Consider the following 15,651-nt stretch of genomic DNA (forward strand, 5'->3'; position numbering starts at 1 on the left):
GGGATAAAAAGAATGCCCAAACTACAAGGCCAAGAACCAGGTTCTAGAGTATTAGTTGTCTGTTCTGGGTGATACTTATTGGCCTCTGTTGTCACACACACATGTGGGTGACAGAGAACTTGGAGGTGTTAGGTGAGGGCTTGGTGGGACCCACTGCCAAATCACTGTGTCAAGAATTTAAGGAGGTCTCATCTTCATTCCCTTTATCAAAGCTCACCAGACCTTGGATAAGAGGTTATTGTGTTAGTTTGCTAGGGCTGCCATAACCAAGTACCCCTTAAGCAACAGAAATTTATTTTCTCACAGTTCTGGAAACTAGAAATATGAGACGAAGGTGTCAGAAGTGTGATTTCTTCTGAGGCCTCTCTCCTGGCTTGTAAATGGTCATCTCTTCCCTCTGTGCCTTGTGGTCTTTCCTCTCTGCCTTTGTCCTAATTTATAAGGATGTCAGTCGTATTGGATTAGGGCCCATGCATAGGACTTGGTTTTACCTTACCTCTTTATTTTTTTTTCATATATCCATTCTTGATCAAATTCTTTTCCTACTTAGATTGTTATATAATATTGAGCAGAGTTCCCTGTGCTACTATAAAGTATACCTTACTTCTTTAAAGGCTACCTGCCCAAATATGGTTACATTTTGAGGTGTTGGTGTTAAGCCTCAACATATGAAATTTGAGGGGACATAGTTCTGCCCACAATAGTTACTCCTGGCTTTGACCACTTGTTTGTAGAATGAATTTTTTAATGACTCAGAATGTTAATGGGCTGTAGACTTGTTCTCTTGTAGATGGAACCTGGATGATGTGGTCCCTCAAAGAGATAGTCCCACCACATTCCTACTGGATCTCAAAAGCCATAGATGTACCCCATTAGCATCCCCAAGTGCCAAAGAATGAATGAGGCTTCTAGAAGTAGGCAAACAATCACATTGGCTAAAAGGATAATATTCCATCCAGTAAATAAATGTAATACCTTTGTTCTTGTCTTGGTATCAGTATAGAAGGCTTGTGAAAAATGAGTTAGCTGGGAGTTGATTGACTGTGGAAACTATTTTCAGTCTCTGCCTATATTACTTGAATTAATATACACAGTGGGTGATCCAGTAAAAGGCTTTAAAAAGAAATTCTTTATAGAAAAATCCCACCGAATTGATGTCTTCATAATTGATGAAGAGTAGACCCATAATTGCTCTATTTTCTCCTCACTTTTGGAAAATAAAAGATTCCATTAGTTTAAATGAGGCTTGTATGTGGAATAATCAAGGGTATCCGCAAATGACTCAGATGCTATTTAAGAATAAGAATAAATGTCAGAAAGAATTGACTATTTCTTTAAAAAATTAAATGTAAATATTTTATTGACAAGCTCAGGTAAGCGTATTTTTTAGAGTTGATAGACAACACATGAATTATAAAACTCAGTTGTGAAAACTCAAAATGTAGTAAGTGGGTGGTTATTGTGCATTGGCTTCTGTTTGTGATCACAAAGTCCTCTTAGACTATAAAGACAATGTTATTTGGAACCGGGCTATGTTTGGAGAATTTATGGGCACTCAGGATAGTTGGTGACTTTGTAGATATGACATGGAATTGTTTATTTTTATATAGAAAAGTGCCCAAGCAGTGCTGTCTTAGGTGCTTCTCATACTGGCTAGAGAAGGCACTGAGCCCAGATGGAAAGAATTATGGTTAAAAAAAATGTGTTCATTTATTTGTTTCCCCCAAGAAGTTGAAACCCCCCCAGGAAGTTGACTGTGGGTGATATTTTATCTCTTCTAGTTTCAGGAAGTGAAAACATAGAAGAGAGAATTGGGGACCCTGCTGAGGTGTCTACTTCCAGGCATTGTTCAGTAATTGGGTCACATATTTTCCTCTAATATCAGATTTTGCTTTCCACTTGTGGGTGGCATAAAAAAAAAGAAAAAAAGCTTTCTAAACACTTAAGGTCTTGATCTAAACTCCAAAAAGGGGAAGAATAAATAAATAATATAATGTAAGTTTAGGAATAATTTTACCTGAGAAATATTTTTTTTTCTTTAGAATATAAAAAAAATATCTTTAGTCAGTAGTTTTTACTCTACTTTGACAAGACATGAGAAATTTAATACAATTCTTCACAGGTACATTATATGGGTGGTTTTTGTCTTTATGGTGGTTTTAGGTCTTTTCAAAAAAAAAGTCTAAACTTGATTTACCTACATCAGTGGCTGACTTTGCAGGGCAGGGAGGATACAGCACCAGTCATGCAGAAAGTCCCTGTTTGTCATCGTGAGAGTTCAGACATGAACTAGAACCAATGGCCCATTAAATACCTTCTCTTGTTGTTTAAAGCATATTCTAGCTTTGTGAAATAATTGTTAATGCAGAATCTTGTAGCTGAGCCCAGGACTGAAATTCCTGTAACTCCAGCCAGAGTAGAGGCTGAATTAACAAGTTGTGTTCTATGGTTTTGTGATTCTGGACCATTGGAAAGTCTCTCCTAGAGAGTAATTAGATATAGGGAAGTCAAGAAACAGCATACTTTGCTTTTTGGCATGTGTGTGTGTGTGTGTGTGTGTGTGTGTGTGTGTGTGTGATTTTTCCATGTATAGTAGTATTGTAATACTTTCTGAATAATAAAATTATTTTTTTAGGAAAAATGTTGCTTGCTAAAATAGTCACAAATGTTTTCTACAAGAAAACATTTCACTTTTGTGGCTGTAAAAGACTGATAGTCATCTTTTCCATATACTGCATTTTATGAAGAAGAAATCCTTGTAACAGTGATACAGTAGGACAACATGGACACCATAGGTTAAGAGTCCCATTGTGAGACAGAATTCACTATGACATACAGTAATTTTCAATTTCCTCTTTAAGAGACAGAGCTAAATTTTAATTTAGAAGGTACTTATGGAAAAATTTCAGGAGTGGCTTTAGAAACAAAAGAAGAAGGAGTTTTGTCTTAAGGGTTTATGTGCCTAATGTGAGATGGTTATAAATGTTCTAAATTCTTTTTCTTCCTCTGGTTTTTACTTCTTCCATATTGTATTGATGGGTGCTTTGTGTGGGGAAAAATGTTTCAGCAAATGTTCCCTTTTTTCTCCCTTTTTGTTTTCTTCTCTAAGTTCCATATAATTTTGCAAATGTTTACTTGTCTGAATAGTCCAAACCTAGCAAACATCACTGTAGTTAATGGATACGTTTATAGGTACCTTTAAACATTGTCTACTGAACACACTGTTCAAATATATTATTGTACTGGTTATTTTCCTAAAAGAGAAACTCTTGGGATGAAATAGAGCTCTAAAGAGAGGCTGTATGTATGTCCTGGGGGTTGGGGAAGGTGGAAGGAGGAAGAATTTTGGGGAGAGTGGGCTTGTATATACAAGGTGTTAAAACCAGTTCAAAGAGCATTTGAAAAGCTAGATATCTGTAGGCAACTTATAAAGGAACATTAGGATAAGAATGTCGGTTTAGATACAAAACTAATTAATGTTGAACATGGCAATAAGCTGTAACTTTAGGGTTATCTTTTCCACTGGACAGAAATTATTTGCATCTCTGCTCAATAAAAATCTACAAGTTAAAAAAGAATGAGGCAACAAACAGTTTGTCATACTAAATAAACCATGAAAAGATTTGAACCTATGGGTAATTGTATGATTAAGTACAGTGAGAATATAGTTAATAAAATCCCAAACATTAAAAATAACAATATAAATGCAAATTATTCTTTTAGCAAATAACGTTACCTTCCAAGTTTCTTAGTGGAAGATTTTGACAGTCTAAGTAGTAGTGTTTTAAGCTGAGATTTGGGACAGAACCTTAACCCCCTTCCACTTCTTATCTACCTCAGAGAATGCCAAGGACTGGAGACAGTTTTATGTAGCAGATAACAGCAAAAAAGTGATTGTAAGAAAAGCTAATATTAAATGAGCACTTTCTCTATGCCAGCCAGTGTTATCAGCACTCTAGGCGAACCCCACAACCTTATGAGGTAGAGACTGTTATCATCATTTTATAGGTTTACAAGTAGATGTACACAATTTTAAATAAATATCATCTAAATCAATATAAAAATAGATTGATATCATTATAGATGGTGAAATGACACAAAGAGCACATAAGACTTAGTTAATCAAATATACCCTGGCTGAACTGAGATTCGAGCCATGGAAGTTTATTGCCACAGTATATTCTTTTAATGACTACATTGCGTTGCCCTGGAGATCAAATACGTGGATCCCCAAGGATGTGAAGGTTGATTGAGCAAGACGATTTGATATATGTAGCTTTTCTACTTTAGAGGCTGCATGCTATATTAGTTAAGCACTGCACCAAACTCAAAAATCCCATATTCTAGTCCCTACTGGAAGTTTCACAAATTATGTGATTTTGATCAAGTTAGTGATCTTTTAGAACATACTTTCTTCATCTGCAAAATAGTAAGAGACACTTTCAACCCTAGCTCTCTTCGATTTCATTTACTGTAGGGTTATCATCGTAATGGTGCAGGAAGGGCAGGGGTACTAAAGATGCAAGTAGCTGAAGCGTCAGGTTTATGCTCCTGAAATCTGCCCAGTTCAGCTTTGGACAGCTCCAGCCCAGTTCGGCTGACTTAAGAAGGGTGGAGCTTATAGGTGGGAATCATCTCAGACTCCTTCCACTGATCTCATACAATTATTCCTGTTTCTATTGTGGCCTACCAACAGCTCAGCTCCTACTGGAATGATTTCCAAGGCTGTAGGTGATATTAGTATAATGATAGCTGTTCCACTGGGGAAAAAAAAAGAGGCAAAGGCATTTCTAGCACTATGCTATTTTCAACACTAGAATTTTAATAAATGACCACTACAAGAATTTAATGCTCCAAAGAATTAATGGTATAGTACAAGGTGATTACAAATGGAAAAGAAACATTGGTGGTAGGGAACCTAGTTCATTAATACACAGAATGTTTAATATTTATCCTATGTTCTTATACTTCCTTAGGAACATAGAATTAAAGGAAAACTTGCCAAATATTTTGTGACCATAGCTGAAATCTTGAACATAAGATGAGTTGTTAATAACCTTGGTATTTAAATTTGCATTATAACTTCTCCATGTTCTTATGTTGATCTAGAAGCATCTTTCATGAATCCTAAAAAAGGACAGGGTCTTAGGACTTATCTTCTTCAGTCCTATCATTTATACCTCATAAATAGGTTCAACAAAATTATTTCATTCCCCATATTACCCATCTTTGGAAAAAAAAAACCTAGACTAGGTCTTCTGCAAGAGATGATAAAATAATTAAAACATTTATGATGTAAATATATAGATAAATTATGGTAGAAATTTTATTGTAGAGGAAGCACCATGGATAACCTATATCATTGATTCTTTACAGCAAACCTTTATTTAGCTTCTCCATGGTGTTAGGCATGGAGAATACAAAACTCAGTCCTTATCCTCAATTAACTTACAGTATAACTAATACCTTTTTAGTAGCAAAAAAAAAAAGTCCTATTTATCCTACAACCTGCTCGCAACATTTCAACTTAACCCTCTCCCAAGTCATGAAAAGTGATTGCTCCAATTCTCATTTTTACAAATGAGAAAATGGGCTTGGATAAGTCGTGCTGACTGCTCAGGGTTACAGCACTAGGTAAGTGCCCGAGCTAGACGCAGGCCCTGATCAGCCTGGCTCCAAGGCCTGTGCATTTTTCCATGAATCCACAGAGTGTGATTTACTTTGATCACAATCACACACAATCCCCTCTTAGCCACCTATGACAGCCTGACGGGTTTATTTTCAAAGGCTCAACCCGGTGATTATGTAGGGGAGGAAGCCCATTCTCTAGTTATAAAGAGGAGCTGGTGAAAAGAGGTCATCCAGCTGTGAAATGGGGATTCAGAGCTTGTTTTCTTGGTTTATTCCTGCTCAATTGTGTGTGCACCGATGTTTATTATGGTGTTTTAAGTGTCTTCATTGGGCTACAATAACGTGGATTTTTTTCTTTTTTTCCTCTCTCTCTCTCTCTTTCAGGTATGGAAAAATCGTATCCACAAAGGCAATCCTTGACAAAAACACAAATCAGTGCAAAGGTATGTGTCAGGGTCTTGATACCTGAGCTTGCGCCTGTGTGTTCCACTGATGGCTCCTCCTAGGCGAGGCCCAGGCACCAGCTGCACAACGATCCCAATGTACAGTATATGGCAACCTTTTTAAGCACGCCGAGGCTTTGATGAGTTGTATTTCTAGTAACATTGCTCATTAATTTTTTTTCATTAACAAACAAAATGAAAATCACAAATCAGAACAAGTATCAAATTGCTTCAGCATAAAACTAAATTACCTCCTAACAACTTTGGGTTGTCTGATTTGAATGATATCATCAGTGATGCAAATTGATTTCCTATATAAAAATGAGGAACTCTGGGGAAAACTTTCCCATGCAAAACACGTTCTCATTTATCTGTTGTTTAAAGCTTTAGCTACATTGGTTGATTAGGAATGAATTTACTGATGGGCCCATTGTGTCTCAGTTTCAGCTGTAAGCATCTCACAGGATCTCAGAATTTGTATCTTATCAAGGCTTCTTTTTTTTTCCTGGAAATGTTTCTGAAGTTATTTGACTATATCTGTGGCTCATGATTTTTTCATGTCTGGGAATCCAGTACTCTTTTAAGGGCTGCATTCATTTATTTGTGAAATCTATATGGGCTCTCTTGCATGACTGAGTTCATACTGGAAAATTGAAATCCTTTTTGTAACATGTGTTATTTGTTGTTTCTCTAATCCAGTCATTTTTATAATACCAACATCAAGAAATATGGTAGAGCCAAGATCATTCTAAACACTGCCCATATTTCATGTACAAATATAATGTGTGCACGTTTTTGGAACACATACACTGAGAGTATATCCTGGCTTAATTGGGTAATGGTCAGATTCAAATCAGCAATTAAAGAAAAAAACAACATTCCTTGTGTCCTGTAAACTCACAAATGCCCCAGGTATTTAGCTACTACAAGATAAAAATTAATAAGACATCATTTCTATCATCTAATATTTCAATTTCTAGTTGAAAAGGAAACCACCAAGAAAACCAAGAAACTAATCTTAATATATGTGTTAGGATCAGTATATCAGCCTAATATATGTGAGAGTGTAACAGTGATGTCTATAATACAGGGATCCACAAAATACTCTGGGAGGAGAATATGGAGATTCCCTTTTGGGAATGAAGTTTATAAAGGCAAGGCAGAATGGATGGCCTTGGGAAAGGTTGGTGTTCAGGAGAAAGAATTTCAGAATGTAATCGAGCAGACCCATATAACTAGAATAGAAAAAATGCCCAGGTAAGGATATCGGTAGAAAAAAGGAAGGGGCCAAGAGTTTGGAGGCATTTATAAAGTTATCCTGGACATTTTGAACTTAATTCTGTACACAACCCTCATATGTTTTTTTGAGCAGAAACGATATGATTCTACCTGTGTTTTAGAAAAGTTATTTTGCCAAAGTGGGTGAAACTGAGTTACAAGGGGGAAGAAACTGGAGGCAGAAAAAAAGCAATGCACAGTTGAAATCCATAGATCACAAGGAAAATGAGGAAAGTCCCTCAGGCACTGTTAGAAAAATGGAAAGGGGGTCACGTGAGTTTTCAAAGGTAGAATTAGATATTTTCTATAAAGGTGAAAGGATGCTAGCAATGAAACCCACATGTTGAGCTCTCATTGTTGGGGAAGAGGGCTGTGTCACTGACTGAAGTAGAAAGTCCAGAAGTAGTAGTAGTGGGTTTTCGGGAGAGGTGGTGAGTTATGTATCGGACATCCTGAGCTAGAGGCCCTGGTGTAGCATCCCTGTGGGCAAGGGCAAGGCGGAGCTACAAGAAAGCTCAGAGCTACAATGATGACCATAACCAAGGGAGCAGATAATAACACTAAGGGTAACTTGTAGGGGAGGTGGTGGAGTGGGGTCCATTAGGGTAGGCAGCTGAAAACTGCACCTTGGAGGACATATATGAACAACATTGGGCCATGACTGTGAGATATTCTTCACTCTCAGCCCGTGGGAAGCATGTGGTGTGTGAGAAGCCTTAGACTATTAATTGTCACTTCCAGACATGCCTGACCGATTCCCAAAGTTTGGGGTAAAAATATCTACAGGAGCAACCAGAGACAATTGAGGCACCCAACTCAGGCAGTCAGTAATATTGATTGAGCCCCAGTCATGAAGGCAGATGCTTCACAGACAAGCAAGCCCTTTGAACCTCAGTGGATCCCATGACTTGCCTGATCCTTGGAGTGGTCCATATGGAGGGACCCTCCATTAGGCAAAGGTTTGCTCGGGAATGCAAGTATCTCTTGTCACTGTACAACACTGGTGAAACCAAAAGGGTCCATTGCTAACCTGGAAAAGCTGTATCTTAGACTATAATCATAAGGTTTGAAGAGGAAGGGAATGTAGCTGAAGCGGATTGTCAGAGTTTCCATAAGCAATTATCTCTTACAGTGGGGTGCTGATCTGGACAGATGTGGTGGGTATACTTACCTCAACCCCTAACACTCCTGTCCACATCTTCTTGTAACTGCTTATTTAATTTCCTCTCTCTCTCCAAAGAAACCTTTAGACTCAGTGAAGACAGGACCTGTGTAATCTAGAAAATGTATCTTCAGAGAAGGGAGTTGCAGGGGAATGCTTGACTGTCTATTGGAAATACTGGAAGAAAATATTAGAACATATCTCTGTTTTGATGTCAAGTTTCTGTGTGTTTTATAAGGTACCTGTTGGTATAGTTTTATAAATGCTCATGTTTTAAACACATAAATATATAAATATTGAGTTTGCTGCTCTAAGATATTTTTATTTATAATACTATGGGTGTAAAAAGTAGTTTGGAGACTACTGGTCTCAAATGTAATAAGCACTGATAAATTTGGAAGGAGAAAGTGGAGGGAGGGAAGGAGGGAAGAAAGATAAGGAGAAATAAACAGAGGGAGGGACCACAGAACCCCCTCGGGGCATCCTTGAAGGAAAGGCAGTTAAGGATGATTTTATGTGAGGCAGAGGGCTGTTAGACTTTTTGCCTTGAGGCTTATGTCAAAGAGGCAGGTGATCACACAGTCATTTCACACTAATAAAAGCCTCCAGTGGAATTTTCTGGCCTCAGCGTTTGGAGTCTGTGGATGGCAGTGGTGACTGAATCACACCTTTCACCAAGCACGGGGGGCGGGTACCCTAAAAGTAAGCCCCTGTGGTCAGAGAGATACTACGCCACTTCCATGTCTGGGGGAAAATACTACTTTAATGATACTTTAAGTCCTATTTAGAGTATTATTATTATTTTCTTCAGAAAAACGGCCCCTGAAATAGTTACAGGTAGAAACGCCATACAATTGGGAAGAGAGAGCAATTCCATTTATGGAAAGTTGTTTATAGTCATTGATGAGTGTGTGAGCGTGTTGCTGAGGCTGGAAAGAGGGTCACTGTGAATTCAAGGAGCTGATGGGACCAGGCACCAGAGCAGCATTGAAGCATTGATTTAAATAGCCAAGAATTGGAGCAGGAGTAGTACTGGAAAAATGGACTGATGCAGAAGGTATTTGTGGGGAAATAGGAGGAATGATACCAGGATACTATAGACCATGGTGAAGATGAAGGTGCATTGGTTATAAAATGTTGTGAGGTGAGATTTACATTGGAGATTTTAGGTAGGAGGGAAGCCATATGGAGTTAGGAGCAAGGGGGACTCCCCACTTACACGTCCAGTGGGAGAAGGGATGGTAGGGGGAAAAACACACTTGGGAGGGCTACAAAGGCCCAGTGTCCCCAGAATAAATCAGTTAATGATTGGAAACATGCAAATGGAAGCAACTTGCAGTGATAGTTTATATCCACTCAGGATGCAAACGTAACATGTGGGCCTTCCAAGGCTGGTTACTGTGAAACTAACTCACCCCTTCTTCATTAGGACTATGCTAATTTGGTAGAGCCTTTTTTTTTTTTTTTTTTCCCGGGCCTCTCACTGTTGTGGCCTCTTCCGTTGCGGAGCACAGGCTCCGGACGCGCAGGCTCAGCGGCCATGGCTCATGGGCCCAGCCGCTCCGTGGCACGTGGGATCTTCCTGGACCGGGGCACGAACCCATGTCCCCTGCATCGGCAGGCGGACTCTCAACCACTGCGCCACCAGGGAAGCCCGGTAGAGCCTTTTAAAAGTCAATATGGGGTCCTGTACGAACTCTCCCCCCGCCCCCCGGCCCCGGGGAAAACGCTTGCCGGGGTTTGTCTGTTTTCACGCCTGGTGTGGCTGGAGGTAACAAGATGCAGTTTCTTGGAGGAAATCGGAGGAAACTGAGGTTGGCAGATGACCAGAGGAATGCTTGCTACCCACATAGCCTTCTGTTTTACTTGCAGCCGCCTTCTGGAAACATATCTTTGATAGAATTTGAAAACTTGGCTATCGATAGAGTTAAATTGCTAAAAGCAGTTAAGAATCTTGGTGTGAGCTATGTGAAAGGAACCGAGCAGTACCAGAGTAAGCTGGAGGCTGAGCTTCGGAAGCTTAAGTTTTCCTACGGAGAAAACTTGGAAGATGAATATGAACCCCGAAGAAGAGATCACGTTTCTCACTTTATTTTACACCTTGCTTACTGCCAGCCTGAAGAGCTTAGGCACTGGTTCATTCAACAAGAAATGAATCTCCTTCTATTTCAATTCAGTATTTTACCCAAGGACACAATTCAGAGTTTCTTAAAGGAGAGCCATTTGCAGTTTGAGGCTATACGTGATGAAGAGAAGACTCTCTGAGAACAGGATATTGTGGCTTCATCACACAGTTTAGGTGGGGTTCAGTTGGAGTCAGTTTATAAGAGCCCTTTTGCTGATGCTCTGGATTTGTTCCGAGGAAGGAAAGTCTATTTGGAAAATGGCTTTGCTTATGTACAACTCAAGGACATTGTGGCGATCATCCTGAATGAATTTAGAACCAAACTGTCCAAGGTTTTGGCTTTAACAGCCAGGTCCTTGCCTGCTGTGCAGTCAGGTGAGAGACTCCAGCCTCTGCTCAGCCACCTCAGTCATTTGTACACTGGTCGAGACTACAGTACACAGGCAAATGTTGGGGAGGTTTCTTTAGATCAGATCGATTCGCTTTCTACCAAATCCTTCCCACCTTGCATAGATCAGCTACATAAAGCCCTGTGGGAAAATCACCATCTTCGTCATGGGGGCCTCATGCAGTACGGCCTCTTCCTGAAGGACATTGGCCTAACCTTGGAACAGGCATGGCAATTCTGGAAGCAGTCATTTATCAGAGGAAAGATGGATCCAGATAAATTTGATAAAGGCTACTCTTACAATATCCGTCATAGCTTTGGAAAGGAAGGCAAGAGGACAGACTACACACTTTACAGTTGCCTGAAGATTATCCTAACCAATCCACCAAGCCAAGGGGATTATCATGGGTGCCCTTTCTGGCACAGCGATCCTGAACTGCTGAGGCAGAAGATGCAAGCGTACAAGATCCCTCCCTCAGGGATCAACCAGATTTTGGATTTAGTAAAAGGGACACATTACCAGGTAGCCTGTCAGAAGTTCTTCAAGATGACACATAATGTAGATGATTGTGTCTTTTCTTTGAGTCATCCAAACAGTTCTTTTTTGAGAGCCAGCAGATCCTCAGTGGAGGTAAAGACATCAAGAAGGAATCCATCCAACCAGAAACGCCCCAACCCAAACCGAGTGTCCAGAGAAGCAAGGATGTGTCATCTGCTCTGGCCTCACTCATCTCCTCTCTGGAAATGGATCTGGAGGGACTAGAGGAGTTACTTCAGTGAGCAATCCCTGGGCAGTTGGTAGCCCGTCTTCCTCACTGGCTTTTATTTCCTACTTTATGATTTTATCTTTTTCTTTTTTGCCTGCCATCTCCCTCCATCCGACCCCGCTTCATCCATCCACACATGCATGAGCTTCTCGGGAAGGCAGCCTTGCAGGTAAAAACAAAGACCTCAGGTATATTTTGCTTTGACAAAAGAGAAGAGGAAGAATTTCTTTTGAAATCTAACGCTTGAATGGTGTGATTTAAGTCCCATTTTAGGAGATAAAACAGCTTTCTGTCCCCTAGAAACAGTACAACTGAGAACAGCTTTTATTTTAACGCTTATCACTGTAATGTTGACCCAGGACTTTTCTGGACCATTTTTGTTAATAAATATCAAAATGTAAAAGAAAAAAAAAGTCAATATGAAAAGAGCAATCGGGAATGTACTATGATGCTACTAATTCTACTGAGAGATTTTATTCAGACATATTTTTAAAGTGTTTTATATGCTCACGCTTAGCACCACTTTATTCTCTATATGGGTACCACTGTTATACAGCCATTACCATGACAGTCGAGAGGACTAAACTACGACAAACCATGCAATTGTTTATTAGAGGAAGTTCAGTGAGTATGGAAGAATATAAAATCATGTGTACCATAAACATGGAGCTATGGAAATATTTGACAGTCAGTAGTGCTCATGGTTATGTCTGTGGGTGGCCAGGATGCTTGGTGCAAACACTGCCTTTCCACTTCATAGATGTGTGACCTGTGGTCAATCCCTTAACTTTGCTGGGTGCCTCAGTTTCCCCATCTATAAAATGATAATAATAATAGGGCCTGACTTGATAATTAAATGAGTTAATACATAGGTAATGCTCAACAATACCTTGTGCTGACTGTATAAAATGGCAATACTAAGCAAGGAAAATCTTTGTGTTAAGGTGATAGATTATTATTAACTTCACATTTCCCCAAACTTGTGATATTGTCTTTTCTAGGAAAAAAAAAAGGCAAAAACAGCTCTTGGAAAAACTAAAGTGGTTTCAATTATATTTATATTTTGGTTGTTCTTTCTGTTAAACCTTAGTAGCACCTGCCTATGTTTCTTTGTTTTTGTAAATTAATGTTAGCTGAAAATAGCAATGAATTAAGAGAGAATGTTACCCTTTGCTTCTTTAACGAAAAGGTAGAAGAGAGTTCTTCTTGACCATTGCTTTCTTAAGGAGGGAAATGGAAATGGAAATGGTGCCTGAGATGGCTTTTTTAAACAAAATCACTAAGGGCATTGAGCCTGTCATTAAAGAATGAAAATTGGATTCGGTCTTCTTGGAGACCCTTGCTTTTGAATCATTTGCAGTGTGGCCTCTGGACTAAGGCTATGCAACTGAAACCAAATATTATGGAGACGGAATTTATTGATTTTGTTTTTAGAGACATGATATGAGTTCAGTTTTTTATGAGCTGTTGCAAGTGAGGTATGAGAAAGTACATGCACTAGTCTCCTTAGAGGTGAAAAGAAACGGCATCAGAATTAACCCAACCCTGGACACTTCCTGGGTCTTAGCATCTGAAGGAAAGGCTTTTGTTCCCTCCTGCACCCCACCCCACCCCCAGGCCTCTAAGTCTGTATGGTAGGCAGGCCCTCATAAACACACTCACTCTCTATTCCGGAAGGGGTCGTGGGGAGCTCTTTCAACATAACCTCTCGTTTTCAGGATTGTTCTTTCTTGGGTGGTGGCTGCGGCAGCTTTCATTCTGTATAATACGGCAACATAAAACAAAACAGTCACCAGCAGGCCCAAATGACCAGAAATTGCTGAACAAAGCAGGCCGCAGCTCCAGATGGAGGGTAATGAAAAACAGATCGCAGTTCATTCAGCCACTCAAACACCAGGACCCAGTAAGAGCTATTGTACAAGTCACAGAGATTTGCACTGCTTTGTTTTTGTTGTTTTGTTTTTCCCCATGTGTTTTCCTCCTGGGTCCAGTGTATTTGCTAATTTTAAAAAGTCAGGGGAAATGAAATGAAAGAAGCCATTGAAAACAAGGTGTAAATCTTCGTTGAATTGACTTGTCTCTGCCTTTTCCTGCTTTTTAAGTTTGGCTTCCTCTGTACCACCTCCCACCCCCGCCAGCCATTTTTTTTCTGACAGGCTATGAGTTTAGAGCAGAGGGAATGAGTAATGGATATTCCATAGAAAGTTTCCATGCTTAACAGCCAAAGGATATAAGAGCCATTAGAGTGTGCCAAGCATACCGACTTCTAAGATCTTGAAATACTCCCTTCTTGCCTTTGTTGTCACAGGCTGCTTGAATTATATTTATGGAAGATTATGTTGCCCTTACCATTTCATTGGACCCCTAAAACCAAAGTTGAAGACAAGGATCCAAAAGTTCTGAGATCATCCATGAAGGGTATCATTAATTCTTTATTAAATGAAACCATAAATTGTTATTCTTCTCTAAGAGAAATAATTCTGCATACTAGATTCATTTCTATAGAGAGGGATAGAACCCACCTAGATTGTTTCACGGAGGGGTGTGAATGAATCCATTTAGCAGTTCTAGATTCATGGCCCTGTTATATGCTTTTTAAAAGTATTTCTGGATAACTAAGTAGGAGGCAGTACACTTAGACAAATTTGGAATTAATCCATTTAATTTATTTTTTAATTTTCTCCTTTAGTCACTAACCGGGCGTATTTAAATAGCAAGTGAGGAAAGTGTGGATTTCTGTATTAAATCCCATGAACCTGGAGGGAGGGATGGATACTCTAGTTTGTCATATTTTTCTGTAGTCTTTGCAGGGTATGCAGTAGCCCCTACCTACAGACCGATCCTAGTAAGTGACACTGACATGCACCCGGGCAGAACGTGTGTGTAAGTAGAACCATTTGGTTTCCAGAAAATAGCATACCTACCCGGGCCTAGTCCACAAGGAAACTAAGCAAGTAAAGGAAGAAACTAAACACCATGAAAAGCCTCTTTTCAATACCTGTTATTTCCCCAAAACAGTGAAAACTAAAATAAATATTCTGTGAAATTTATGAGTCTGAGGAATTACATTTTGAGAGGAATAGGCTCCTCCTCCAGCTGGGCTCACAGCCTCTAGAGCAAGGAGCCCAAGATGCAACGAGACTTGAAAAACACATTTATTTAATTTTCAAATACTGGAATTAGGTTACCAAAAAAAAAAAAGATGAAAACAGTTCTGTTTAGACAACTAAATTTCCCATTTCCCTTTGCGGTATGAAGTGTGTGATTTTTCCCTGAACTTTTGTGAATTTTTCTCTAATCTGGTACAGTATTAATTTTGCACCTAGGCACAGGTGATCAATATATAAACATATATTCGCTTCCTTTGGTACTGATACTGAGTTTTGTTTTCATTTCAGAAACAGTTAGTTTGTGTAGGAACTTTGGTAACTTCAGTCAGAATTGTCCTGTAGGTACCTTTTACATGAAATTTTCATCCTGGGCCTCTTTTGAGAAAACTCCAGTGTTTATAGTCTTATAGCCAGAGTTAGGAAAGAACACTTACTTTGAAGGTAAATGGTCGCCATGTGTTGTCTCCAACTCAGCCATACAACTGCAGCTAAAGACACTTCTCCTGTCAAGGATAATCCTTTCGAAACTGTTTTTCTCAGTTCAGTATATTCAGTATTTTAGAGGGTTCTTTTATGAAGATGATGATGATGATGCGATGGTGCTGAGTTAACTTTGAGAAGACTTTGAGATAAATGTAAAACAAAATATCTACTCATGTTTTGGGAGTCATACAACTGCACATTTTTCTTCAAGAGTGTCTTATAGCTCTATATTTACTCAGTATTTGCTTGTAATCACTGTGAATA

At 39.3% G+C, this 15,651-nt stretch overlaps 2 protein-coding genes across 10 annotated transcripts in view; both read left to right on the top strand.

The window, feature by feature from the left end:
• The window catches only part of RBMS3 (RNA binding motif single stranded interacting protein 3), a 743,532-nt gene that overhangs the window by 238,841 nt on the left and 489,040 nt on the right, over positions 1-15,651 (top strand). For all 9 annotated transcript variants that reach the window (XM_060109330.1, XM_060109331.1, XM_060109327.1 and 6 more), the window contains one exon: positions 6,016-6,074. In XM_060109330.1, the coding sequence (XP_059965313.1) occupies positions 6,016-6,074 (59 nt within the window). The remainder of the gene's footprint in view (positions 1-6,015; positions 6,075-15,651) is intronic.
• LOC132496794 (DNA primase large subunit-like) lies at positions 10,263-11,807 on the top strand. The gene is given in 2 exon segments (XM_060109325.1): positions 10,263-11,620; positions 11,623-11,807. Coding segments are annotated over 2 exon segments (1,512 nt in total). The 5' UTR covers positions 10,263-10,293.

The sequence above is a fragment of the Mesoplodon densirostris genome, chromosome 10 (genome assembly GCF_025265405.1).
Source record: "Mesoplodon densirostris isolate mMesDen1 chromosome 10, mMesDen1 primary haplotype, whole genome shotgun sequence".
Lineage (NCBI taxonomy): Eukaryota > Metazoa > Chordata > Mammalia > Artiodactyla > Ziphiidae > Mesoplodon > Mesoplodon densirostris.